Here is a 27,782-nt window from a genome sequence, read left to right as displayed (position 1 = left end):
TTGGGCCCTCAGTACGGACGCGCAAATATTACAATTAAAAAATACGTATACATTAAATTTTAGTAATTTATTCATGGACACTATGCTGAAGATGCGTTTCACTCGTCCTAGACTTAAGTGAGATCTTAGGAATCTAATTTTAGTAATTTATTCATGGACACTATACTGAAGATGCGTTTCACTCGTTCTAGACTTAAGTGAGATCTTAGGAATCTAATTTTAGTAATTTATTCATGGACACTATACTGAAGATGCGTTTCACTCGTCCTAGACTTAAGTGAGATCTAAGTTAACTTAAAATTCATAGCGCTATGTATAATATGTATGTATTTACAAAAAAAAATCTATGTATTTGTATCAGTTGTCTAGAACCCATAACACAAGCTTTAGCTAGCTTAACAACAAACTCCCACGGCCTTATTACAAAAAGATAAACCTGGTTTAGCACTAGTAATAAACCATTCACCAATGTATTCCTTATTACAAAATGAAGTTTATCTCTAAATCGTGATTCGTCTATGGTCTAAAGTTAGACCTGCGATGCCCCTAGTTTAACAGTGGTCTAAATGCAAAAATACAAACTCCATTTTAAAAATTCTATTGTAAGTTGTAGTTTTTGGAAAAATAGTTTAACTAAATTAAAAATATTTAAAGCAAATTTTACGACAATAAAAATATATAAAAGACGTTATTTGTTATTTTTTCACTCATTTGACTTTGAAATAGTCACCATTCGAACGATCCAATAAAAATATCTCGCCGTTCCTTTTCTCCGTATAGGACTCCTACTTGTAATTTAAAACTGATTTTCAGCCTAATAGTACATTAATAAATATTATATATTAATGAAATAGTTATAATGAAGACATAGATAAATAGAAATAAATTTATTTTTAGTTTATACATTTTTCTTTGAACTAATATTATTTTTGATCTTTTCAGTTTTCTGGTAAAATGGAACGTAATTGTACGGTGACAGACATGAGTGACTGATTTCTGTATGGAATACATAAGGAACGATTTAACTGTAGTACTAAGTAGTCCTCTGTTAGATCTGGATTCGTAATAATGTTAGGTTTATTCCAAGTATTAACTTTAGGAATGGTTTAAACCTCGACCATTTAGACCACGTTTCGTCCGAGTTTTAACAGATTTTTTGTAATAAGACCGCCAGAGTCTGTAGTCAATTTGCCAGAAAAAAAATTCAAATGTGTCATAAAATATTTTCTTTGTAAAAAAGCTTATTATAAAATTGAAGAATTTATAAATGATAATGATGTTTTTGTAGAAAATATGTAACTTAAAATTCATAGCGCTGATAATGTTATCTGATTGAACAGAGATTAAGTGCGTAGCGGTTTCTATGTTGATTGTCGCATGCCTAATCCTTGTTGTTAATTAAATATAAGTAAATCAATATTTATTTAAAAGAGCAACACACAAGTTTCTTGCTTACTCTTCTTGTGATGAATCTGCATTCTGAATAAGCGGTAGAATAAAAAAACTTGAATATTCAAAAGTGCTTATATTTTTTTTATGGATGATAATGGAATGGCTCACCCGCCTGCGCTGACGGTTTTCGCTGGCGGGGCACCAGTGGAGGATGATAAGATGAACATGAGGTCAGGACAGTTAGCCCATAAATTCACTAAGATTTATCAAAATGGTTTCCAGGGGCAACCGCGTGGAAGTCAACCTGACATGGTACATTGCTAGCAATATGGTCATCAGTCCACAATACTAATCCCCTTTCGCCCCAGTGCTTATATTAAGTTTATTTGAATAAAGATTATTTCTATTTCTATTATTTTAATAGTTTATTCATGGACACTCTGCTGCTAAATAATTAGTTTTTTAAATTTGATAATGGAGAAAAAATTTCGCGCGCAGATAAAATAGATAGATAATAGATAAATGCTTTATTCAACAATTACAAACACATATCATACATGAGATACATTTTATAAATAGAAATAAAGTTTACAAATTAAAAATGCAGGAATATCATATTACAAAATTAAAAAATGGAGGTGGCTTTATGTGTCGCAATGATGAAGAGGCAACCAACTCAGCATGAAGCTACAGATAAGTCTGCAGCGCTGATATTCTGTTGGCTCCTATAATTAAATACATACTTACATACATATATACGTGAATGTTTATATATTACACTTCGAGCTCTTAAACAATTATACAATTACAAAACATTATACAATATATAAATAGATTAAAAATGATGTGATATGTTTATAATAGTTAAATTTTTAAAAAATACACACGTGAATATTTTTTTTATACTACGATGGTGGCTATCAAGCATACGGCCCATCTGATGGTAAATGGTTACCGTAGCCTATGAACGCCTGAAACACCAGGGGTATCACGTGCGCGTTGCCGACCCTTAAGAAACCTTAATATACCCTTCTTGAAAAACCCCATGCTGTAGTCTCGTGGGAAAACCTCGGCAGGAAGTTCATTCTAAAATCTAAGTGTACACGGGATGAACCTCCTCTGAAACCGCTCCACTGTTCGGGACCACTTAGGTTCCAGCGTGTGGGGATGAATTCCCTGTCGATGGCGAGCTGTGCGATGGTAAAAGGTGGCTGTCGGCATCATGTCGAACAATTCCTCAAAACAGAGTCCGTTGTATAATCGGTAGAATACACAAAGCGAAGCGAAGTCTCGTCTCAAGCTAAGTGGCTTTTATACCGCCAGAGAGATTGGGATCATCGACAATTCTCATAGCACGTCTCTGAACCGAGTCAAAAGGACCGAGCTGGTATCCAGGTGCTCCCGCCCAAAGATGAGAGCAGTACTCCATGTGCGGCCGAACCTGTGACTTATATAAGAGAAGTCTCTGGTCCGCAGTGAAGTACCGCCTCGCTCTATTGAGCACACCGAGCTTCTTGGACGCCAGCTTTACGTTTCCTTCCAGGTGACTGCTGAACTCAACAGTATTAGAGATGTCGACACCGAGGATCCCAATACTCTTAGAGATGGTAACGGACGTGTTCTGGAATTGAGGAACCACAGCAAAAAGGGTTTTCTTAGCGGTGAACGCACAGGCATTCATACAACATAACAAAATCATAGTAAAAAAGCTGTTGATTTAAATATTTTTGTTATATAACTTTGTATATTATTTTGCATGCCGAATTCGCCTATAAATAATTGTTCATTTAGATCAGTGATTCCACCAAAGTGGTCTATATCGACCTCCAGTGGTCTATGACAAACTGCAAAGGGTCTACGACAGCGATCATCTTGTTGTTTTTACTTTATGTTTTTAATACTAAACTTGACTACAGTTAGAAATTTATAAAAAATCAATACCATGTAAGAATGGGGGGTCTACCCAAAACCGAAGAATATGGCAAGAATGGTCTACGACACAAAAAAGTTTGGGAACCTCTGATTAAGACCATGTAATTAAATAAATTGTATAATTGTAAAACTGTTGGTGTCCCTAAATAAATTAAAAAAAAACATTAGGACACACACACACTACAGGAGAGGATCCAGTTGTAATCTTTTCAAAATTTACGTATCAGAGATTGTCTCTCTGTCTGTCCAAAGTGAGTATGTCCGTCTGTTTGTTACATTTAGACCAATAAACCCGCTGAACAAATCCTATAGTCTCAGCCCCTCAGTCACTCAAAGGTTGACTGGAAGAAATCCCACTTTTGGGACAAGTCAGCCAATGCACCATTTTTTTTTCAAGACATGTTAATAATCTGTACAATAAATTACCAACCAACTATTCAAAAGTAAATAAAGTGTATTTGAATAAATTATTTTCTATTCTCTTAAACTTTAGATTACCAGTTAACATTGAGATGTAACGGGTGTAGTAGACACCGCGTACCTACTCGTATTGGAGTGGAAGCTAATTATTACAGTAATAAACTGCGTTTTTGCTGCTATAATTTAATACTTTTTGCGACAGTTTTTATCGGCACACTTTCTAATGACCTTCAACTGTTTATTTCCATTGCGTACGCTCGCCACACCGTGTAAAAAACCTAGGCTTTAACATAACTACTAAATTATTTATCACTAGCTACTTGCCCCGGCTTGGCACGGATGTACATGTATTATACATATAAACCTTCCTCTTGAATCACTCTATCTATATAAAAAAAACCGCTTCAAAATCCGTTGCGTAGTTTTAAATATTTAAGCGTATATAAGGACAGATAGCGATAGAGACTTTGTTTTATACTATGTAATGTTGATGCCTACGACTACCTTTTACATCGACAGGGAATTCATCCCCACGCGTTGGAACCTAAGTGGTTTCGGACAGTGGGGTTTTAGAGGAGCTTCCTCCCGCGTACACTTAGATTGTGGAATAAACTTACCTGCCGAGGTTACCTCGCGTGACTAGAAGCATAGGGTTTTATGGGGTTTTTCAAGAAGGGTATAAGGTTTCTTAAGGATCAGCAACGCACACTGACACGCCTGGTGTCTCAAGCGTACATAGGCTACGGTAACAGTTTTACATCAGATGGGCCGTAGGCTTGTTTGCAACCACAGTAGTGTAAACAAATTTCCGTCTACAGAGCGTATAAGCATTTGATTCAAGTAGCTGTAATGGACCTTTTTTTTTAACGGGGTAAAATCCTTTTGAGCCTTCGGCAAATCCAGGCAGGTACACGGGCACTGTCGACTCTTCTCGAGGTTCGAACCCCTAGCGGTGCGGTGCAGACTAGTAATATACGTCAATGGCTGAAAGACAACTCCTGACTATACGATATAGTCAGGAGTTGTCTTTCAGCCGCTCCATAAGTCCGTCCTTTGGTTTGGAGTGCCATCTGCACTCCCCTATCATTCGGTGAAGCTGTAAAGGCCAGCTGCGGCCAACTGCATAGTACAGATGGAAAAAAAATCTTATATACAGGCAAATAATAGAAATAGAAATAATCTTTATTCAAATAAACTCATTACAAGCAGTTTTGAATAGTCATATTTTTATTCTACCACTCATTCGGAATGCAGATTCATCACAAGAAGAATGAGCAAGAAACTTGTGTGTTGCTCTTTTGAATAGATGTTTTTTTTATATAATAATTACAGTATAACAAGTAAGAGGCATGCAATAATCAACATAGAATTCGCTACGCACTAATTATTAGTGTAATCAGAAAATATTGTCAGTGCTATGGATTTTAAGTTTTTCTATAAAAACATTATTATCGTTAACGAATTCTTCAATTTTATAGTAAGCTTTTTTCCAAAGGAAGTGTTTTACATGACATTTAAATCTTTTTTCAGGCAGATTTGTAACAGACTCTGCTATTTTGTTTTAAACAATTGCAATTGCCATAAAACGAATTACTAACTTTAGTTAAACGACATTTAGGTAAATTCAGTTTGTTATTGTTGCGTAAGCTTTTATTAGTGTAATCACTAACTCTTTTGAAACTGTCTATATTCTTCCTGGCATACATCATATTTTCATAAATATATTGAGAAGCAACGGTGAGGATATTTGATTCCTTAAAGCAACATCGTAAAGACTCCGTGGAATTCATACTATGCATGGATAATCTTATATTATACTAGCTGTCCCCAAGCATTGTTTTGGCTTAAAATAAAAAAAAATTAGGGACTACCCCTAACATTTAGGGGGATGAAAAATAGATATTGGCCGATTCTCAGACCTACTCAATGCGCTCACAAAATTTCATGAGAATCGGTCAAGCCGTCTCGGAGGAGTATGGGAACGAAAACTGTGACACGAGAATTTTATATATAAGATATAGATACCAGGTATCAGCAGGTGTTGTTATTCGAGTGACATAAAAATATGTTTATACCACGGTGGTAATCACCTCCCCACTATAGCGTTATGTAAGATGTGATGAGTGTGTAAAACTTAACTTAATTCTATGTTAGAGACATAAACTAATGGAAGGGTCTCCAGTGTTGAGAGAAATATTACAAGTGTAGGCACATATCTCATTTTAATGTCTTGGGCCTGGAACAGGTGTGGTCCGGCATGTACGAGCACATCGGGGAGACCAGACTCTGGGACGCGGTGCTGGGCATCTCCTGCATCGTGGTGCTGCTTCTCCTCAGGGTATGTAATTTTTTTTATTACATTTATTTAGTGATTTTTATCAAATTCAAATTCAAATTCAAAAATCATTTATTCATGTAGGACATTTTAGCCGTTTATGAACGTTAAGTTTTTACATTATAATTTTTTTTCCCTACCGTCCAGTTCGGTATATAGATCCAATTGAGAAGAACTGGCAAGAAACTCAATTGATTTACATTTTTTAAAAAGCCAGTTTATTTACAATGCATAGGTATTTATATAGGTGTCTATGTCTAACATTAAATGAAAATCCCGAACATGAAAACTATTGCCATGCACGCTCGTCATTTAAGTAATCGTTTAGTGAGTAATAGGCCTTGCTCAGTAAATATGATTTAACAGATGTTTTGAATTTATTTAAGGGTAATTCCAATATATCCTTTGGTATCTTATTGTAAATTTTTATACCTATTCCCATAAAAGACCTATTGACTTTTTCTAAACGATTATTGGGGACAGCAAGTTTGTCTTTAAATCTAGTATTAATATTATGAATTTTGTTGGAAATAAGTCAAGATTTTTATTATATTTTGAGAATATTTTCCTCTTTGAATTTCTCTCTTAATCATAATATGATGATGCTAGTCCCATTGTATCTTCTACGTGTAACTCTATAAATATTAACAGCTCAACAAAGGCTGCTCCATTTCACACTGTGTATTTCTAGCCTCGGTGGTATAGCGGTTTAGAACACCGCTTTACTTCCGATGGTCGCGGGTTCGATTCCTAACACCGTGCACACATTTGTATTCATGACTTCATTTGTATCGGTCTGGGTGTTTTCTATGTATATTATGTCTGTAAAAAAATATCTAAGACTTTGTATCTGATGTTTAGTACCCATAACACAAGCTTTGCTTAGTTTGGTGTTAGATGACACTGTGTGCATTTTGTTGGATTATTATTATTATTTCTGATGTAAAATTTATATTATAAATAAAAAAGGATAAAGGCAAGGCAATGATGATGATATATCTTACATATAAAATTCTCGTGTCACATTTTTCGTTCCCATACTCCTCCGAAACGGCTTGACCGATTCTCATGAAATTTTGTGAGCATATTGAGTAGGTCTGAGAATCGGCTAACATCTATTTTTCATCCCCCTAAATGTTAGGGGTAGTCCACCCCTAATTTTTTTTTTATTTTAAGGCAAAACAACGTTTGTCAGGACAGCTAGTATATATATATATAACTTAATTAACCCAGTTATTAGGTTCAATAACATAACAATATCTCCAATTTGGTCTAACTGTGTCTGCAAATGATGTGACTAATACGCTATTGAACTGTAATAAGTTTATTGATGATGGATTGACGTCACCACCACAGATAATATAATATATATATATATATATATCCCATATAAGAAAATGGTTCCTTCCTAACTCACGGGCTATTTTATTTCGCCGCCGTAGGCGATAGATGTCGCTATATCTGAAGCAGTTCGGATTACTAGTGGGTGATTAGTAATAAAGCATGAAAATAGATGGCAGAGAATTCGGTCTACATGACATCTGTTTTGCAAAGATACGTACATAATAGATATATAACTGTATCGAACTCCTGATTGGGTACAATCGAAAATTCAATGTAGGTATAATATTGTTCGCTGACAGTCTACAGACACGGCTAATGTACCTATGTATCTATGTACTATGTTACAGTTACTTTTTTACATGCCTACTTTTTTTCTCACGACGAAGATATGTCGTAACGCGTCTGCACTAAAATCGGGCTATCGGTTAGGAGCAATTTTCTCCTTAACGAATAGCCCGATTTTTTTTTTTTTATTTAAATTGTTATGTGATAGTGATAGATTTTATATAATTAATTGATGTGAATATGGGTACCTCATATAATTTTCAGTGTATAATTATTTCTCAATACGTAGTTAATTATGGTAAACTGGCAATTTGTAAAACTGAAAATAATATCTGCAAACCATCAATCTGTTATATGTAGGTTCTTTCAGGGATACTACATCGGTGCTAATGACATGTAGGTACTTATTTTGATGTTATACCTATTTGTAGAACCTTCGATATCTACAAACTACGCCTTTACTGCTAGTTTTTTGGTTTTGTTGTAAGTTGTTATTCAGTTGAAATTAAGCTGCGAAATTACAGGATATTTGGACATAACATCTATGTTCTCCGGAATGATAACGTATGCGGGATATAGCGGGCACGACATGATGACGTAATGCTGTTTAATAATATATGTGTATGTATGTACGTCGGATAGCGTCGTGGTTGGTTGGATCGTCAGCTTATTTACCATTTCAGTTAATAATAGTAGGTAGTAACTTTTGACAATATGGATGAGGGAGGGTAACGGTGATGATGATGAGATCAATAATGACTGTTGACGATAGTGACGGTGGTATTTATTTATGACCACCATAAAATTCATCATTGGCAGTATTCTCAACATTATCATCATTGTTCATCATGATGATTGAGATCAAATTAATTAATTGATTAAAAAAGTAGCAAGTATTAGGTAGGTACTAAGTCCTTATATGACTTAAATACAAAGTTCTGGGATGCTGTGATATACTACAGTCTCTAGATTTAGTTTCTTATTAGTATTCCACGACCAAAGTCTATAGACAGAAATATAGATTTACACAAAGTTTTTTGATGTAAATGGGAATTATTACACACATTGCATTAAAAAATATATATGATTACCATCTAATACAAAATCATTATGTAGTAAATAATTCCTGACATTTTAAATCGAATGAGGTGAAACTAACATTGCATGAACACAACACTTGAAGATCATAAAATTTTTATTTCAGGTAACAAAACACTTTTAAATAATTTATTAATCACAGAATAAACAATTGTTAATAATTTACAATAATATTTCTTTCACTGCTTGTCTGTTATACCACTAAAACTTCAAACACTTCTGTTATTTTGATATTATATTCCAAATAAATCAATATCAAGACATAATATTTCATCAAAATCATTTCATAATTAATTCCTGGTACACAAAATATTCCTGGATTTGTTGATGAAGCAATATAATAATAATCATATGCTTAAATCATAAACTTATTTGCAGTCGGTTACACATAATATAATTACTTGGAATTTCTTCTCATCACTAGTCCATTGCTTTCTTACTTATTTAATTATATTATTAATTGCATTGTGATTAATAATTTACAGATTTTTCTTCTGCTTTTTTCTCTTATTTTTACTTGCATTATTATTTTATACAGTAAAATGTTCATATATACATATATATTTCTTATTCTTTTGAACCCCTGATCTTTACAGTAAAAATGTTATTTATCTTCATCTGAATGACTAGGAGATATAGAATATCATCTCTTATTTGTTTAAACTTTGTTCAGTATTAAGTTGTTGATGTCAGGAAAATCTGAAAACAATATCATATACCTATGTTACATTTTCATGAACTTACATGAATGAATTTACATGAAAGTAACTAAACTGTAACCTTATTAGCACAATAAACATATTATTCATACATCATATTCATTCAGTTCTAATAAAATATAAAAATAATACTACTGTTTAGTTAGTACTTTATTTTGATTAATAATTTTCAGTATTTTCTCAATCAATCAATCAATCAATCAATCAATCAATCAATCAAAAATTATAAAATCAGTGTTAGTTTTCTTTTTTGAAGTTACATTCATAACAATAATAAAAACATAATAATACCACATTAAAGCGGTCACCAAGTACCTATGTTTATTATATTTTAATATGAAAGATACACACGCATACATATGCAAGTTTTTAACAACTTATAGTTATACCTGGTATGAGATAATCCTCAAAGACACGATAGTTTACTAAATATTTGTAGTAGTCCTTAGACACATTTAAATTATTGAGTTTGACAAAAAAATAAGAAGTTCAATGAACTCTGAACAGGAACAATTCAAAAGTTGAAGTACCTACTTAACTTAAATGATGAAAAAAAGAGAAAAAATCCAATGCTAGTGAAAATATGTTTTAAGCATTTGACTTAAAGTCGTTTATCCTATTCTTTTATTCCTATATTTTACATTTTTAACATTTCATTTACATATGTTGCCAGTACTCGTTGTCATTTCGATATAATAAAAAAATATGGACCAACCTACGATTTAAAATCGATATTTTTATTTGTGATGAAATCTAATAATATAAATTATGAATAACCTACCCTCGAATGGAGATATTAAAAAACTAATTATCATGAATAGTAGGTACTAGGATCAGTAATATATATAATCATAGTATTATGAATGATTATCGTTTCAAAACCTTGTACAATTTAGTAAGGTTGAAAATATCCTTCTACAAAAGCAAAATTCGAGTATTTGTAAAGTTTCTTATGAGTATTTGTAAAAATTCGAGGATCCTCATATTTAGCTATCAATGTCAGTAATTTAGATACCATATAACACTTGTTTATTGAGGTTTCATAAAGGTATAGCTGACCTTATATACTCTATACCACATCCAATTCTCATTCATTAAATAACAATAAGTAGGTATTTATTTTTTTTAATAGAAGAACTATGTTACTAATGTCATTAATTGCTATAATTACCAGGGTGACCGTGTGGACGTTGATATAATAGAGCACACTTGTATCAGATCAATCTAATTAATATTTCCCTTTTCAAGTTTCGAAGTTATGAGCGAACAGATAAATATATAGTACTTGCATACCTGCCAAAATCTCTCTATTTTGCCGTCGTCGAGTAAAAATTATGCAATGCAATTCGTTCCAAATAAGAGTATAATACAAAATGATGAAATTTTACTGTTTACAAAGACTAATTAAAAGCACCATCGAATAGTGCGTTGTAATATCCTGTTATCGATTATTCGAAAAAATCGATAAATCTATGCATTTATTTTTAATATGGCAATACGTTCTAAATAAGTATTACTGGAATATGGTTTTCTTGTTTAGCTGTTTTATATTTACTTAAACTTTTTTTATGTTTAATTTATCATAATAATATAGTAAGTACTTATTATTTGAAAATATAAAATAAACATTTAAAATACGATGATACAAATGAAAACAGCGCCATCTATGAAAGTATTTTGGAAACAATAAGCCCCAATTAGCAATGATTAAATTGTAAACAAATACAGGGCAACAACAAAATGAGTAAATATATGAAAATTACTTTTCAAAACGCATTATTTCATTTTAACATCTATATATGACTTTTTAAAAATAGATTAAACCTTTTTAAAAACATAGTTTTGGGTTTTAAACGATTACAAAACAATGTTGAATTCCATTCGATACCAATGACGCCATCTAAATCCGTTTTTCGAACTAAAAATGGCTACTATGCCATTGTTCCCCACTGTCACCACCAAGCTAACGGAGAAATGACAGTGGCATGAGACGAAACAATTCATTAGAACGGTAGTTTTTTTTACGGATGATAATGGAATTTTACAATGACAAACTTTTAGTAAGTTATCTATACATATAAATAAAATTGGAGTGTCTGTTTGTAATATTGAAATAACAGTTTTTTGTTACATGCATATGAATATAAATACGGTACATACGCCAAAATAACATTTTTTGTCTGTCTGTCTGTTTGTTCCGGCTAATCTATGAAACGGCTGAACCGATTTTGACGGGACTTTATTTGGCAGGTAGCTGATGTAATAAGGAGTAACATAACTTTTATTTAAGAAAACTAAAGATAAATTCCACGCGGGCGGTGTCGCGGGAACAGCTAGTATATATATATTGTTTTCCAGACGCGACATAAGTGAGGTAAATATTTACTTAAGGCTGGAGACACAGTGAGCCTGGCGGTACAGTATTTTTTTTCATGGATGATAATGGAATGGTGCACCCGCCTGCGCTAATGGTTTACGCTGGCGGGGCACCAGTGGAGGATGATAAGATGAGCATGAGGTCAGGTCAGTTAGCCAATCGTGACAAATTCACTAGGAATTTATAACGATGGTTTCCAGGGGGAACCGCGTGGAGGTCAGGTCATGGTACGTTGCTAGTAATGGGGTCATGAGTTCACATCCCCCTTCGTCCCCAGAACGGTGTTATAAATAATTATAATAGCAATTGCCATTGAGTTGTGTGCCACTTTGTATTGCTATAGTACACATGTGCAGGTTTACCCATATTAAGGTCGCATGGTCGATTCCTCGCACGGTGCAAACATTTGTATTCATGAGTATGATTGTTTGTATCGGTCTGGGTGTTTTCTATATATATTATATAAGTATTTACAAAATTATCTAAGTACTTATGAGTTGTCTAGTACTATTAACACAAGCTCTGCTTACCGTGGAACTAGATGGCGCTGTATTAATTGTTCAGGGTTATTTATTTAAAATATATTGAAGACGTCCGCGCCGCCATATTCAGACAGCCCATTCATTCATTCATAATTTAAGAGCTGTGCTCTTGTCGGTGGAGCTCCCGCCACCTTCCACGATCAGTCCCTTTAGCTGTTGATACGACACGACTCTAGCTTTTTCTTTAACTTGCTTGATATAGCTGTGTCTTGGTCTTCCCCTTCCTCTCTTTCCATCTATTTTTCCTTCTATAATGTTGTTAATTAGTTCGTCGTGTCGTATCAAGTGCCCCAACATTTTTCCCCGCCTATTCTCAATAATATCTATGATCTGTCTCTTTTCTTTAATCCTCTCAAGCACTTCTTCATTCCTTATTTTATCTTTCCAGCTAATTCTTTCCATTCTTCTCCAACACCACATTTCAAAGGCTTCCAGTTTGTCTTTTTCCTTTTGTGTCAATGTCCACGTCTCACAGGCATACAAGGCTATACTCCAGATGTAGGTCTTGATAAGTTGTTTCCGAGAGGACTTTGATATATTAGCTCTCAAAAGATGTTTTTTATCATTAAATGCTCTTTTCGCTATAGCTATTCTGATATTAATGTCCTTAGTACATCTGGAGTCACTGGTAATCAAACTACCTAAATATTTAAATGTATCTACATTTTCAAATTGTATTTCTTTTATTCTTGTAGTATTTCTGTTATGGGGTTTATGTTTTGCTACCAAAAACCTCGAAATGAAACACCACATACGAGGAAAAGAGTATAAGTATATCAAAAAATGGTGTTACAAAATACTGAATAATAAAATTTTACAATCGTGTATATCAATCGATGAAAACGAAATAATATCGAGTTTCAGAAATCTAACAGCGCCATCTAGTATTCATTTCGGAACTAAATTACGTAAACAACATTTGCATTCTACAGATAATCATTGTGAGATATATAACTTATTTGCTACATTATTTTTATACTAACAGTACTATTTAATTATACAGATACTATATTTATAATTAATACATACTAGATATAGTGGCGCCCTCAACATATATCGTCACAGAACTTCTGACCGCTTCCATCCTTCGTCTCGTGATGACTAGGGCCCTCACAGGACACTGCAAATTAAACAACCATATTGCAAAACTAGGCCTATGCACAACAAAAATCTGCAGATTTTGCCAAACTGAAGAGGAAACGCCACTACACATCCTATGTGGTTGTAGCCCACTCATGCATAACCGAAATATCTTCTTTGGAAAGTTTACATTCTATCCTGAGGAGATAAAAACCATCGCTCCTAAGAATATCCTTCAATTCTTGTCCCTGACGAGTCTAGGTAGCGAACTTTGAAAAGGGCGAGCACAGTAGATCTATGTAGGTCGCAGTGCTACAGGTGCTACAAGCACCAGACAATAGCCCAAACAACCCAATAAAAAAATCTTTCGTCACACTTCGGCGAGCCCCTCATCTTAACATGTGACATCATTTACAGATGGACCCTAATTATCCAGTTTATCTCGTGAGAAACAATAGAATTGTGCATTTATAATTGTTTGTTTCCTGGAATGTTTGCAGTCGTTTGCATTTCAAGTTCATCCAATGAAGGCTGGCAACGTCGCGATATCTGTTTGTCCATTCTTATAAACGACTAGCAGTTTCCGCAACTTCGTCCGCGTGGTATTTAACTTCATTTTTCTAAAATAAAAGTAGCCTAAGTTACTCCTGATTATATCAGCTACCTGCTAAAAAATAGTTCCGTCAAAATCGGTCCAGCCATTTCAGAGAATAGCCGGAACAAACAGACAGACAGACAGACAAAAATTGTAAAAAATGTTGTTTTGGTGTATATATCGTATTACTATACATATTATTATATAACTAGTATTTACATAACCTAATTGTACAACTAAGAACTAAAATAAAAAGTAAAACACGGTTATTTCAATATTACAAACTTATTTATATGTATCACTTATCACCAAAATCCTGCAATAATCACTGGCTTTGACTTATTGCATACTCATGCCGTAGAGTTTAACAAAAATCTACTTATAATCGACCGAATATTAACCAAAGTTCTAAATACAGATTAAAAATAAACACAGTTCATACTGGATTATTTCTAGACTACACAGCATATTGTAAATATTTCTGACATTGAATCCACGTCTTATATTATACTAGTAATGATTATACGTCTCTACGCCACTTGACAGACCCGGTGGTCTAGTGGTTTAGCGTACCGCTATCTGATGGTCGCGGGTTCAATTCCTCATACGGTACGACTTTAAAATCATAGCAATAGATCTAAATCACTATTTCAGTGTTAAATTTCTATAGTGGATCTACCGTTAGATTTAGCAGCGTGAATATACCATCATCATCATCATCAATTCACTGCAGTCCACTGCTGGACATAGGTTTCTCCCAAGACACGCCACTGGGCACGACCTTCAGCTCTTCTCATCCAGTTACTACCCGCAACCCTACTTATATCGTCGCTCCACCTAGCTGCGGGGCGTCCTACACTACGTTTGCCAATTTGCGGTCTCCACTCTAGAACACGTCTACTCCAGCGAGTTTGCCAATTTGCAAATACGAAGTCTCCTGTCGACTCTTAGAACACGTCTACTTTTTTTTTTGCGACGAGGAGAACGATTGAATATATTTTCTTTTATAACACAGGGGACAAACGAGCATGCGGCTCACCTGATGGTAAGTGATTACCGCCGCCCATGAGCGCCCGCAACACTAGGGGAAATGCAAGTACGTTGTCGGCCTTTTAAAAATGAATAAGCTCTTTTCTTGAAGGTTTGAATATCGTATCGGTTCGGAAGTACCATTGCTGGAAGGTGATTCCACAATGTGGTTGTGCGAGGCAAAAAGTTTCTAGAAAACCGCACTGCGGGAGACCGCCATTCATCCAGGTGATCAGGAGGGTATTTTTGTATGGTATTTTTGTTTCTGGCGGGTGGTACGGTGGTAAAACTCAGCAGCTGGTATTAATCCGAACAATTCCTCAGAACACTCCCCGTGATATATGCGGTAGAAAATGCACAGAGATGCGATATCTCGCCGCAAACCCAATGGATCGAGTTTGTCACATAGACGTTGATTACCAATGATATATATGATCGTATCTAATAGTGTAATAACCCCAGCCGGGACATTTACCGACGTAAACACTTGTCCATCGACACAATTAAGAACTGTCAACACAAATGACGTGCGACACAACACAACAATACGTCTACCTAATATTGTTTCCTTTTATGACGTTAATTCGTGATGAACGGCTGTTTTAGAAAACATATTTCAAACTAGCTGTACACGCGACTTCGTCCGCGTGAAATTTAACTTTATTTTTCTAACATAACCGTAGCCTATGTTACTACGGTTCCTATGTTGTTTAAGGTTTAGAATGTTCTCAATGCTAACATCAGGGGGGAAGGGAATTGTGTAATGTGGACTCATGACCCCATTACTAGCTATACCATGTCAGGTTGACCTCCACGCGGTTCCCCTGGAAACCATCGTGATAAATTCCTGGTGAATTTGTCACGATGGGCTGACTGGTCTGACCCGTGAGGTCACTCATCTTATCATCCTCTACTGGTGCCCCTCCAGCGTAAACCGTTAGTGCAGGTGGGTGTACCATTCCATTAACATAAAAAAAAAGCCCAGATTTATATGTTTGCTATTTTAGTATGTTAATTATATCTGTATAATCATAATCTATACATATAAATAAAATTGGAGTGTCTGTTTGTAATATTGAAATAATCGTTTTTTACTACATGCATATGAATATAAATACGGTACAAACACCAAAATAACATTTTTTACAATTTTCGTCTATCTGTCTGTTTGTCGCGGCTAATCACTGAAATGGCCGGACTGATTTTGACGGGACTTTTATTGGCAGGTAGCTGATGAAATAAGGAGTAACTTAGGCTACTGTTATATTAGAAAAATAAAGTTAAATTCCACGCGGACGAAGTCGCGAATACAGCTAGTTCATCAGTAAAAACTCAGTGAGAATTGCAATAATCTCCTGGATGTCCTAACATAATCAATACAAGGTTACAATATTAGCATTGTAGACGGGTTTGCCTGCACCGTACCCAGCAAAAGGACAGCCAAATGTGGGTCAAAGGCGGATTTAACCGGTTTATTACATGACATGTCAATAGCCCGTGTGCAATTCATGTTTGCAATATATATACAAGGTAATAAAACGGCGATACTGTATCAAAACACGATACACAAGGTTTATCACTATATCGCTCATTGTACAGTTTCAAGTTGATTTTTATTAATCGAGCCAGCGATCTACAGTATGAAGAGTCGTGACTCATTAAGAGAGAAATTTAAAGAGGCAAATATTCTCACCGTTGCTTCTAATTTATATATTCAAATATCATATATGTTCATAAAAATCTTGACTTATTTCCGAAAAACAGCAATATTCATAATATTAATACTAGATTTAAAGACAAACTTGCTGTCCCTAAGTATCGTTTAGAAAAAGTCAATAGGTCTTTTATGGGAATAGGTATAAAAATTTACAATAAGACACCAAAGGATATATTGGAATTACCCTTAAATAAATTCAAAACATCTGTTAAATCATATTTACTGAGCAAAGCCTATTACTCACTAAACGATTACTTGAATGACGAGCGTGCATGGCAATAGTTGTTCATTTAATGATAGACATAGACACCTATATAAATATATATTGTAAATAAACTGTCTGTTTAAAAAAAAAGTAATCAACTGAGTTTCTTGCCAGTTCTTCTCAATTGGATCTATATACCAAACTGGACGGTAGGGAAAAAAATTAACATTATAATGTTTGACGTTCATAAGCGGCTAAAATGTCCTACCTGAATAAATGATTTTTGAATTTGAATTATGCTGGATCAGGTAGCCCCGGATCTGGAGAGGGGGCTGCTCCAGCTTCTCATAAAGCATTCATTGCAACAACTTAATATTTTTATTGGTGCTCATGTGTCGCGTAATGAGCGGTCACGTGATGCAATCGACGCGATGGAGAATCCACCATTTTTTTAACTAATAAATAATTAGTAAATGCATATAATATTCCTGTCATTTTAGGAAATTCAACTAATATGGTACAGTGGACAAACGAGCATGCAGCTCACCTGATGGTAAGTGATTACCGCCGCCCATGAGCTCCCGCAACACCAGATTGTTGTGAAAAAGGAATGCAATATCGTATCGGTTCGGAAATATCACTGCTGGAAGGTGATTCCACAATGTGGTTGTGCGAGGCAAAAAGTTTCTAGAAAACCGCACTTTGGTGGACCGCCATTCATCCAGATGGTATTTTAGTTTCTGGCGGGTACTACTCAGCGGCTGGTATTAATAACAATTCAGAACACTCCGTGATATATGCGGTAAAAATGCACAGTAAATGCCGCAAAGCCAATGGGTCGATAATATTCCTGATTCTGGCTTTTCTGAATGCGGTCAAATTAAACTAATATGGGTACAGAGATGAGAACAGTATTCCATATACGGCCGGATCGGCGCCTTGTCCCACTGTACTGAGCACACTAAGTTTTTTTGAGGCTATTTTAGCCTTGTCCTCCAAATGACCGCAAAACTGAACGTCACTGGATATATCAAAGCCAAGGACCCCGAGATTTTGCTTCACATCAAGGAGAGTGTCTTGAAACTGAGGAGATACGATAAATGGATTCTTTTTAGCGGTAAAATTGTAATATGCTTGTCATTTTAGGAAATATAAATAATAAAAATGCTAAGTGTGCTTGTTTGTCACCATCGTGGTATTATATATTGTTGTGCTCTATTGCAGAAAGTGAAGGACATCAAGGTGAGCCCGGCGGAGGGTGAGGAGGGCGGGTGGGCGCGGGCGCGGGGCGCGGCAGCGCAGGCCCTCTGGTTCCTGTCCACCACGCGGAACATCCTCGTGGTGCTGGTGTGTGCTGCTCTCGCATACTACTTCGACACACAGCAGCAGGCGCCGTTTGTACTCACCGGTACACTTATAATAGTAGTATATGTTAGTTACTATACTCCTCCGAAACGACTTGACCGAAGTAATACTCGAAAAGTCTTTAGCTCGCTGACTATTGCATTATCGGTGCAGAAATAGCCGGTCCCTATGTGAGAAATAAGATTTTTCAATACGATCTTCAACGTGGTAAGATTAAATATATAATATTACTATCTATTATCTATAATATTGCCCCGGCTTCGCCCGGTGTACATGTATTATACATATGAACCTTCCTCTTGAATCACTCTATCTATTAAAGAAACAGCTTCAGAATCGGTTGCGTAGTTTTAAAGGTTTAAGCATACATAGGGACAGACAGCGACAGCGACTTTGTTTTGTACTATGTAATGATAATGACTAGCTACTCGCCCGGCTTCGCCCGGTTGTATATGTATTATACATATAAACCTTCCTCTTGAATCACTCTATCTATTAAAAAAACCTCTTCAAAATCCGTTGCGTAGTTTAATGATTTAAGCATACATAGGGACGGACTGACAGCGACAGTAACTTTGTTTTATACTATGTAATGATTTTGTTGGTCCTAATACGCAACCTCGGATTTGTAAAGTGGAGCTGTATATATTTTTGTCAGGTGAGGTGAAGTCTGGCCTGCCGCAGCTGAAGCCGCCGCCGTTCTCTGCGACGGTGGGCAACCACACGTACTCGTTCGTGGAGATGACGTCCACCCTCGGCTCCGCCATCTTCGTGGTGCCCCTTCTCTCCATACTCGAGAACATCGCCCTCGCAAAAGTCTTCTGTTAGTATCTTTTTCTTAACACTGAAGTTGGAATTTTTATGAATGGATCTTATACTATTATTAGGAAACGAACCGTTACCCGTAACTTCGTCCGTGTGGAATAAAATAGGTTTTTGTTAATATAAATAAAAGTTTGTTCATTGTATTTGCAGCGTCTACAATTTTTTTTCAACACAACCTATGGTTGGCTGGTAGAAAATGGCTTATGGCATTAGTAGTGTATTGAAATTATTATCATCCTCATTGATTCTCTCCTCAAGATGAATTAGAAGTCATCTTATTCTTCAGCATGTATTAGTCTACTGATGGACATACGCCTCTTGCATAATTTTCCTCTTTCTTCGATTCGCATCACAATCTTCAATTGCATCGCATCGCATCGCATCTTGTTCAGGTTGGCCCTGCTGTTTTTTGGTGTCTTCCAACCTGGCCTGCCTACGTTTCTGCTTCCCATCCTAGGTCACCAAATTAGGGATCTGTATGTCATCTCTCATCCCTGCTTATACATACGTAGCCGGTCCAACACCACTAGCTGAAGCTTTTGAAGATGTAGATAACTCTAGTGCGTCTTCTGATCTCATTGCCTTACTCTTATCCCATTACTTGTAGTGGACGTAGTATGTCCACCACTTCCACAGATTCCTGATTCGTCATATCTGAGCTTCCTCTCCTATTATACATATCATCCTTCACAGAATCCATCCATCTTTTTTATCGTCCTTCGGCAAAGTGAAGTCTATATTTGATTTAGAGTGAGAGTGTTCGTTTGTCCTGCAGCTGAGGGTAAATACATAGACGCGACGCAGGAGATGGTGGCGCTGGGCGTGTGCAACATCGCGTCGTCGCTGGTGGACTCGATGCCGGTGTCGGGCGCACTGTCCCGCGGCGCTGTCAACCATGCGGCTGGCGTCGCCACCACCGCCGGCGGACTCTACACCGGTGCACTCGTCCTACTCTCCCTGCAGGTAGCCCTACACTACTACAGTACCCTTCACTCGGTAGCTAGCTGCCTTTTTTGCGGACTACTCTAATGCTGTTGGCCGCAGCTGGCCTTTACAGCTTCGCCGGACGATAGGGGGCGAGTGCAGATGGCACTCCAAACCAAGGAAGGACTTATGGAGCGGCGAGTGCAGATGGCACTCCAAACGTTATAATTATGGACAGAACGGAAGAACTTGGCAGTTAGAAGTAATATGTTGGCGGCTGACAAAACAAGTCAAAATAACACTTTTTAAGGCATTTTGTCAACACTGGCGGCTTGTGGGTCAATAACAAAAAACCTACAATGCTCTTCGAATATAACAATGCCTTTCGGGCACTGGGCCACCAGCGCGTGTTTGCGCACAGATATGCTATACAGAATAACGATTAGGCAGAGTGCGGGCGAGTTCCAACAGTGTCCTGAAGACAATTGCTTGTAAAGTAGACTGTCCCATTCTAAGACACTGGGCGGGACAGGGGACAGGTAATATGTTTAAAGTTACATTTTTATTTTATTATATATTTTATTACTAACATAGGATAAGTTATGTCATTAAGCTGTTACTGTTAGTAACAGCTTAATGATCAATCAATGGATCATGTTGTCTGAAATAAAAATTATTATTATTATTATTATTTTCTTTTTTCCAAAAATTCTCATCTCCCCTCTTAAGGAGAGGAGATGGCAACATACCCCCGGCAGAAGCTTATTATTATTATTATTATTATTATTATTATGAAAGTTGACGTTTGTATTGGACGGGGGATCGATCGAAGGGGAGCTAGCTGCCGTCGTAGTCGCAGTGGACTGAAACTACGATCCAACGACTCCAGCTCATGGTGCTAAATGCGGGACATCTTGGAATTTTTGAGTGCCCCCTTACAGTGTCTAGACTATCTGTTTACCCAATTTCATTTAAATCGGTTCAATAGTTTTGGCGTGATAGCGCGACAGAGTTACTTTCACATTTATAATTTTTGTAAGGATATCCGACCGTCCATTCTTGCTTGCTTTTGTTTCTTCTACCTCTACATTACAAATGTTTTAAACTATAACGTTGTATGAGATAAATATAATATTTCTAACATGACTTATGAATATTTGTGTACTTTCAGTACTTCACGCCCTACTTCTTCTACATCCCGAAGGCTTCGCTGGCGGCCGTCATCATAGCGGCCGTCGTGTTCATGATGGAACTCCACGTATTCAAACCCATATGGAGGACTAAAAGTGAGATAACCAATTGTATAACTAGCTACCCACCCGACTTATCACGGGTGTATTGTATTATGCATATAAACCTTCCTCTTGAATCACTCTATCTATTGCAAAAAACTGCATTAAAATCCGTTGCGCAGTTTAAAAGATCTAAGCGAACAGACAGTGGAAGCGACTCTTTTTTATATTATTGGTTCTTTTTACATTATTTTTAATTTGCATGTGGAATGTAAACATAGGTAATATAGTATTAATTATTGATATTTGTGTACTAAAAATGTACCTTAATATGAAACTATCTATTCCTAAGAACAATGTAATACCACCATCATCATCTGCTTCTTCCTTATCCCACTTATTTGTGGTCGTCGTAATATGTTTTTCTGTTCCATTCATCTCTGTTCGCAGTCATCTCATTATTTACCCGAAACCATCGTGATAGAGACTGGTCTGCTCTAATCATTATGACTGATTTCCTCTTATTAATTGTTTAACCAGTTGGTTATATATTCAATATTTTTTCTATTTGAGTATTTAATTGAATTAGTGCCAATTGGTGGTTTGTATTCACACACTTAAACTTAAAAATGTAAAGTAATAATAAAATTATTAAAAAGAGCAACACGCAAGTTTCTTGCTCATTCTTCTTGTGATGAGACAGCTTTCCAAACGAGCGGTAGATTAAAAAAATGTAATGACTATTCAAAAGTGCTTCAATGTAAGTTTATTTGAATAAATGATTTTCTATTCTATTCTATTCTTATAAATTCTTGATGAATTTGTCACGATGGCCTAATTGACCTGATCTCATGCTCATCTGAACATCCTTCACTGGTGCCCTGCCATTCCATTATGGTCTATACATATAATAAAATTGGAATTTCTGTTTGTAATACTGAAATAAACGTTTTTTACTACTACATGTATATGAATATAAATACGGTACATACACAAAAATAACACTTTAAAATTTTTCTTTGTCTGTCTGCCTGTCTGTTTGTTCCGGCTAATCTCTGAAATGGCTGGACAGATTTTGACAGGACTTTTATTGGCAGGTAGCTGATGTAATAAGGAGTAACTTAAACTTTTATTTTAGAAAATATAATTAAATTCCTAATAGCTAGTTTATAATAAAAAAACACTGATGACAGAGCTGGACATAATCCCGGCGGTGGTGACTTTCGGCGCGTGCCTGGTGACGCGGCTGGAGCTCGGAATCGTGATCGGTATCGCTCTCAACCTTGTGTTCCTGTTGTACGCCTCCGCGAGACCAGCCGTCAAAGTTACACATGCTATTGTAAGTATCCTAATATTACTATTTTACTAGCTCTGCCCGCGATTTCAACTGCGTGCAACTTCGTCTCCACCACACTTATTTGACATTTATCATTATTTTCGCCCAATTTACATATATTTTTTAATTATAACTTATGTATAATTCTGATGTATAAGCTATTGTAAAGTTTCATGAAAATCCATTCCGTAGACTTACGTGAAAGTGTATCAAACATTATTAATACATTTATAATTACGAGTCCCTGTGTCCCCAAAATGAATTTTGTGACCTCAAAAATGTCCCGTTTTTGGAAACTCCGCTAAAGTTGGTATTGAACTGCGCTAAAATCTGTGTGGTCAAGCGGGTCGGTTGTGATGTTGATTATTGTTGATAATTAGGTGAATGTAATAAAATGTGCCAAGAGTTTCAGTCTTACTTAAAAGCTTCATTAGATTTATTAAAGCAAATTTGTTCGTCCAATAATACTTGACTTTTAATGCTTTGGTCCGTGATGATGCGGCTCTAATGCTCAGATGGTAGTTGATGTTGCGGCTCGAATAGTAGATGGTAGTTGATGTTGCGGCTCGAATAATAGATGGTAGTTGATGTTGCGGCTCGAATAATAGATGGCAGTTGATGTTGCGGCTCGAATAATAGATGGTATGTGTTGATGACTTCAGCAGATTACAGGGTTGTTAAAATTATAGATTTTGGTTATAATCTTGAATTTATTGGGTAAATACGATGATAAATTACAATTTTGGCGGCGTGAACATAAGTACGTTAGATCGATCAAATAGATTTTATAAAGTCTGTACGTTACGTTGCATATTTAAATTGGATGGGTGTGCGCTCCAATCAGAACGCTCCCTTTGTGTTGCGTTTTGTTGCTGCTTGTACGCGACATGCTTAAAGATTGTTTTTATTTTTTTACTATTAATTGACATAAATAAACCAATATTCCGTTTTGTTTCAAAGAATAAATGGTCACGTTAGGAATGACAAGGCAAACCAAGGCAAGCCTAGGCCTATGCACAACAAAAATCTGCAGATTTTGCCAAACTGAAGAGGAAACGCTACTACACATCCTATGTGGTTGTAGCCCACTCATGCATAAACGAAATATCTCCTTTGGAAATTTTGCACTCTATCCTGAGGAGATAAAAACCATCGCTCCTAAGAATATCCTTCAATTCTTGTCCCTGACGGTTCTAGGTAGCGAACTCTGAAAAGGGCGAGCACAATAGATATATGTAGGTCGCAGTGCTACAGGTGCTACAAACAACTGACAATAGCCCAAACAACCCAATAAAAAAAATATCTGTGACAAATGGCACGTGTGCTTACAGTCTCGCGACGGTATCTCGCACGTGGTGGCGACGGTGGACCGCGCGCTGTCGTTCCCGTCGGCGGAGTACGTGCGGCGCGCGCTGCGCAAGGCCGCAGCTAGTGCTCCCGCCGCGGCGCCGCTCGTCATCGACGCCACGCACGTGCAGGCCGCGGACTTCACCGCCGCCAAGGTAAGGTACCACCATTATCGGCCACTCGAACTACCACCCACTTAAGTAAAGATTTATTTGCCTCAGAATAAGTATATGTATTTTATTCACAAACCAGCTACAAAAACTTAGTAGTCTGTAGTTCTGTACTATTCGAGAAAAGAGTATAAGAAAAAATATAAGACCGTCTTGATTAGAAAACAAATATATATACTGACTAGCTTTTGCCCGCGGCTTCGCTCGCGTTAAGACGTATTATTATTAATTAGGTATAGTTTTTGCGGCTTTAGTTTCCTTTCTTAGGGGATGCCTACGTCATAGTAGCTTTATGCATGCAAAGTCTCAGCCCGATCGGTTTAAAATTGACAAAGTTTCATACAAACTTTCATCACCTATTTTATCCCCTTAGGGGAGGAATTTATCAAAATCCTTTCTTAGCGGATGCTACGTCATAACATCTACCTGCATGCCAAATTTCAGCCCGATCCGTCCAGTGGTTTGGGCTGTGCGTTGATAGATCACTACGTCCGTCACCTTTGAGTTATATATACTTATGTTATGTTAATTGAGCTCACACAAATTTATTTTTGAGTTATTCAAATACTGTTGGCCGCAGCTGACGACCTTTGTTAAAGGAAAAAAATATATATATAGCGCGATATACAAACCAGCGTCATATATTATTGCTTTTCAGAAACATTAATCAGCATGGAGGATGCATGATTCCATTATAAAACTATTAATTTATTTTAGTTAGCTAATTAGCAAAGTTATTATATATTAGTATTATTCAATTGAATAATTGCAGAAGACAGTGAAACTTCTATCTATTTCTTAAGACGTTTGTAACCTGTACTTTACAAATAAAGTATTTCAATTTGAATTTGAATCTAAAACTATTGTAACTGATTTTTTTTTCTAAATTTGCATTTAAATTTATAGTTCTTTTATATACCTACTTCATTCTGTCTTGTCAATAGTTTCTATAGTTTTCCTTTCATATATACACATTTATACATATAAATAAAATTGGAGTGTCTGTTTGTAATATTTAAATAACCGTTTTCTACTACATGCATATGAATATACGGTACATACACCAAAATAACATTTTTTACAATTTTTGTCTGTTTGTCTGTTTGTAATGGCTGTACCGATTTTGACGGGACTTTTTTTGGCAGGTAGCTGCTGTAATAAGGAGTAACTTAGGCTACTTATATTTTAGAAAATATCATTTATTTTAGAAAAATAAAGTTAAATTCCACGCAGACGAAGTTGGATTTACAGCTACTTCATCAATAAAAACTCAGTGAGAATTGCAATAATCTCCTGCATGTCCTAACATAATCAACACAAGGTTACGATATTAGCATTGTAGACGGGTCTACCTGCACCTTATCAACGAAGAAGAAACGATGATCGCGTGTACAGCTAGTATAAAATAAAACTACAACAAAAATTCAATCGACAGGGTATAAAGTCCCTGATCGAGGACTTCCACGAGCGCGGTCAGACGCTGATCTTCTACAACGTGAAGCCGTCGCTGGCGGGCGTGCTGCGCGGCGTGCGGCCGCGCGAGTTCGTGCACTGCGCGACGCGCGCAGAACTCGACCGGCTGCTGCTGCGTGCGCACGCGCACACCCACGCGACGCACGCGACGCCCACGTGTCAGTATTCTTCACTTACTTTTTTTTTAAACGAACGAAAATTTATTTATATAACTTAATTCTACATCTAAGAACCTAAAATTAAAAATATATTATCAAAAGGAGTCCCTCTAAGCAAAGTTCCGATTTTTTTTCGAACTACTCTATTGCTGTTGGCCGCAGCTGGCCATTACAGCTTCACTGGATGATAGGGGGCGAGTGCAGATGGCACTCCAAACCATAGGAAGGACTTATGGAGCGGCTGAAGGCCAACTCCTGCCTGACGGATACGACTTTAGACTGAGGGCACCACTAGAGGTTCGAACCTCGGCTCAGGCCGTCAGGCCGAGCAAGTTATAATACTGTTATGAGCAATATATGAAAAAATGGAGCATCTTAAAATAACGAATTTGATATGAAATTGTATACACCGTTGTTACCCAATATACGGTTTCAATGAGTCTGGTAACCAAGAAAACTGTCTGGCAATTTAGGAAACTCAGTTTAATAGTTCTCTCAATAATATATATAAAGTTCAGCTTTATTAAAATGACGTAAGTTTGTTTCTAAAATAGTATAGTTTAGGGGGGTCCGGCGGGGGGTTGGAACCACACTAAGGGTCTGGCAACGAGCAGAGCAAGTTATAATACTGTTACGAGCAATATGTGAAAAAATGGAGCATCTTAAAATAACGAATTTGATATGAAATTGTATACACCGTTGTTACCCAATATACGGTTTCAATGAGTCTGGTAGGATAAAGAACCAAGGAAACAGTCGGGCAATTTAGGAAACTCAGTTTAATAGTTCTCTCAATAATATATATAAATTTCAGCTTTATTAAAATGACGTAAGTTTATTTCTAAAATAGTATAGTTTAGGGGGGTCCGGCGGGGGGTTGGAACCACACTAAGTGTCTGGCAATGAGAAGCGCAAGTTATAATAATGCTACGAACAATATATGAAAATATGGAGTTTTTTAAAATAACGAATTTGATATGAAATTTTTTACACCTTTGTTACCTGTTACCTGCCAAAGGAACCACGATCCAGGTTTCATGTTTGGGGATCGTTCTTACCTGTGTTGGGGACACACATACAAGAACTTTCACGTTTACTAAAATGACGATATGAACGAATGATATTGTCTTCGGTAGTATTGGTCGCCAAATTTCTGGGACTAACAATATGTTTTCACAAAAACAAATATTTTTGTCTACCCACTAACAAAAATATTCCAGTCTTCAGCCGCTGCCTATTCGCTTATATCTTTTAAATTACGCAACAGATTTTAATACAGTTTTCAGCAATAGATAGAGTGATTCAAGAGGAAGGTTTATATGTATAATACATGCGTGTTATAGTATAGAACAAGTCGAGAAATACAAAGATTCGTGAAGCCGGTAGTATATTATGCAATTCAAAATTCAAAAATAATTTATTCATGTAGGACATTTTAGCTGCTTATAAACTCAATTGAATTACTTATTTTTTAAAGCCAGTTTATTTACAATGTATATTTATATAGGTGTCTATGTCTAACATTAAATGAAAATCCCGTGCATGAGTAATTTTTAATTTAGTAAGGATTTGCTCAGTAAATATGATTTTTTTTTCTCTTTCGCAGAGCATTAGCAGCGGGCGCGCCCCACATACAGATCTCAGCGCGCGACTCCGGCTGTCTTCAGTATTTATTGTATATAAATATACATTTATGTAGTTATTTATGTGTGCACCTAGGTACTAGTTGCTTAGTGATTATTTAGTGATATGCGAGTGCAGTGGACGGTTAGATAGTAAAGTGTTGCTTATTTGTTGGTTTTTATATCGTATATTATTTTTATGTACATAATATTGTCGGAATACTGTTATTCTGCTACAGATAAGTATAATAAAGATGTGA

General features: G+C 36.2%; 1 protein-coding gene across 1 annotated transcript in view; it reads left to right on the top strand.

Annotated features, from left to right (window-relative positions):
* The window catches only part of LOC131846248 (sodium-independent sulfate anion transporter-like), an 87,142-nt gene extending 59,360 nt beyond the window's left edge, over window positions 1-27,782 (top strand). Inside the window, exons 6-14 of the mRNA XM_059195510.1 lie at window positions 5,990-6,082; window positions 18,295-18,478; window positions 19,094-19,258; window positions 20,036-20,223; window positions 21,356-21,470; window positions 22,610-22,755; window positions 24,084-24,254; window positions 25,705-25,900; window positions 27,507-27,782. Coding sequence (XP_059051493.1) covers window positions 5,990-6,082; window positions 18,295-18,478; window positions 19,094-19,258; window positions 20,036-20,223; window positions 21,356-21,470; window positions 22,610-22,755; window positions 24,084-24,254; window positions 25,705-25,900; window positions 27,507-27,508 — 1,260 coding nt within the window. The 3' untranslated portion in view covers window positions 27,509-27,782. The remainder of the gene's footprint in view (window positions 1-5,989; window positions 6,083-18,294; window positions 18,479-19,093; window positions 19,259-20,035; window positions 20,224-21,355; window positions 21,471-22,609; window positions 22,756-24,083; window positions 24,255-25,704; window positions 25,901-27,506) is intronic.

The sequence above is a fragment of the Achroia grisella genome, unplaced genomic scaffold (assembly GCF_030625045.1).
Source record: "Achroia grisella isolate CSIRO2021 unplaced genomic scaffold, CSIRO_AGI_Agris_v1 utg509, whole genome shotgun sequence".
NCBI lineage: Eukaryota > Metazoa > Arthropoda > Insecta > Lepidoptera > Pyralidae > Achroia > Achroia grisella.
The sequence above is the reverse complement of the archived record's forward strand: the minus strand, read 5'-3'. Positions and strand labels throughout refer to the sequence as shown.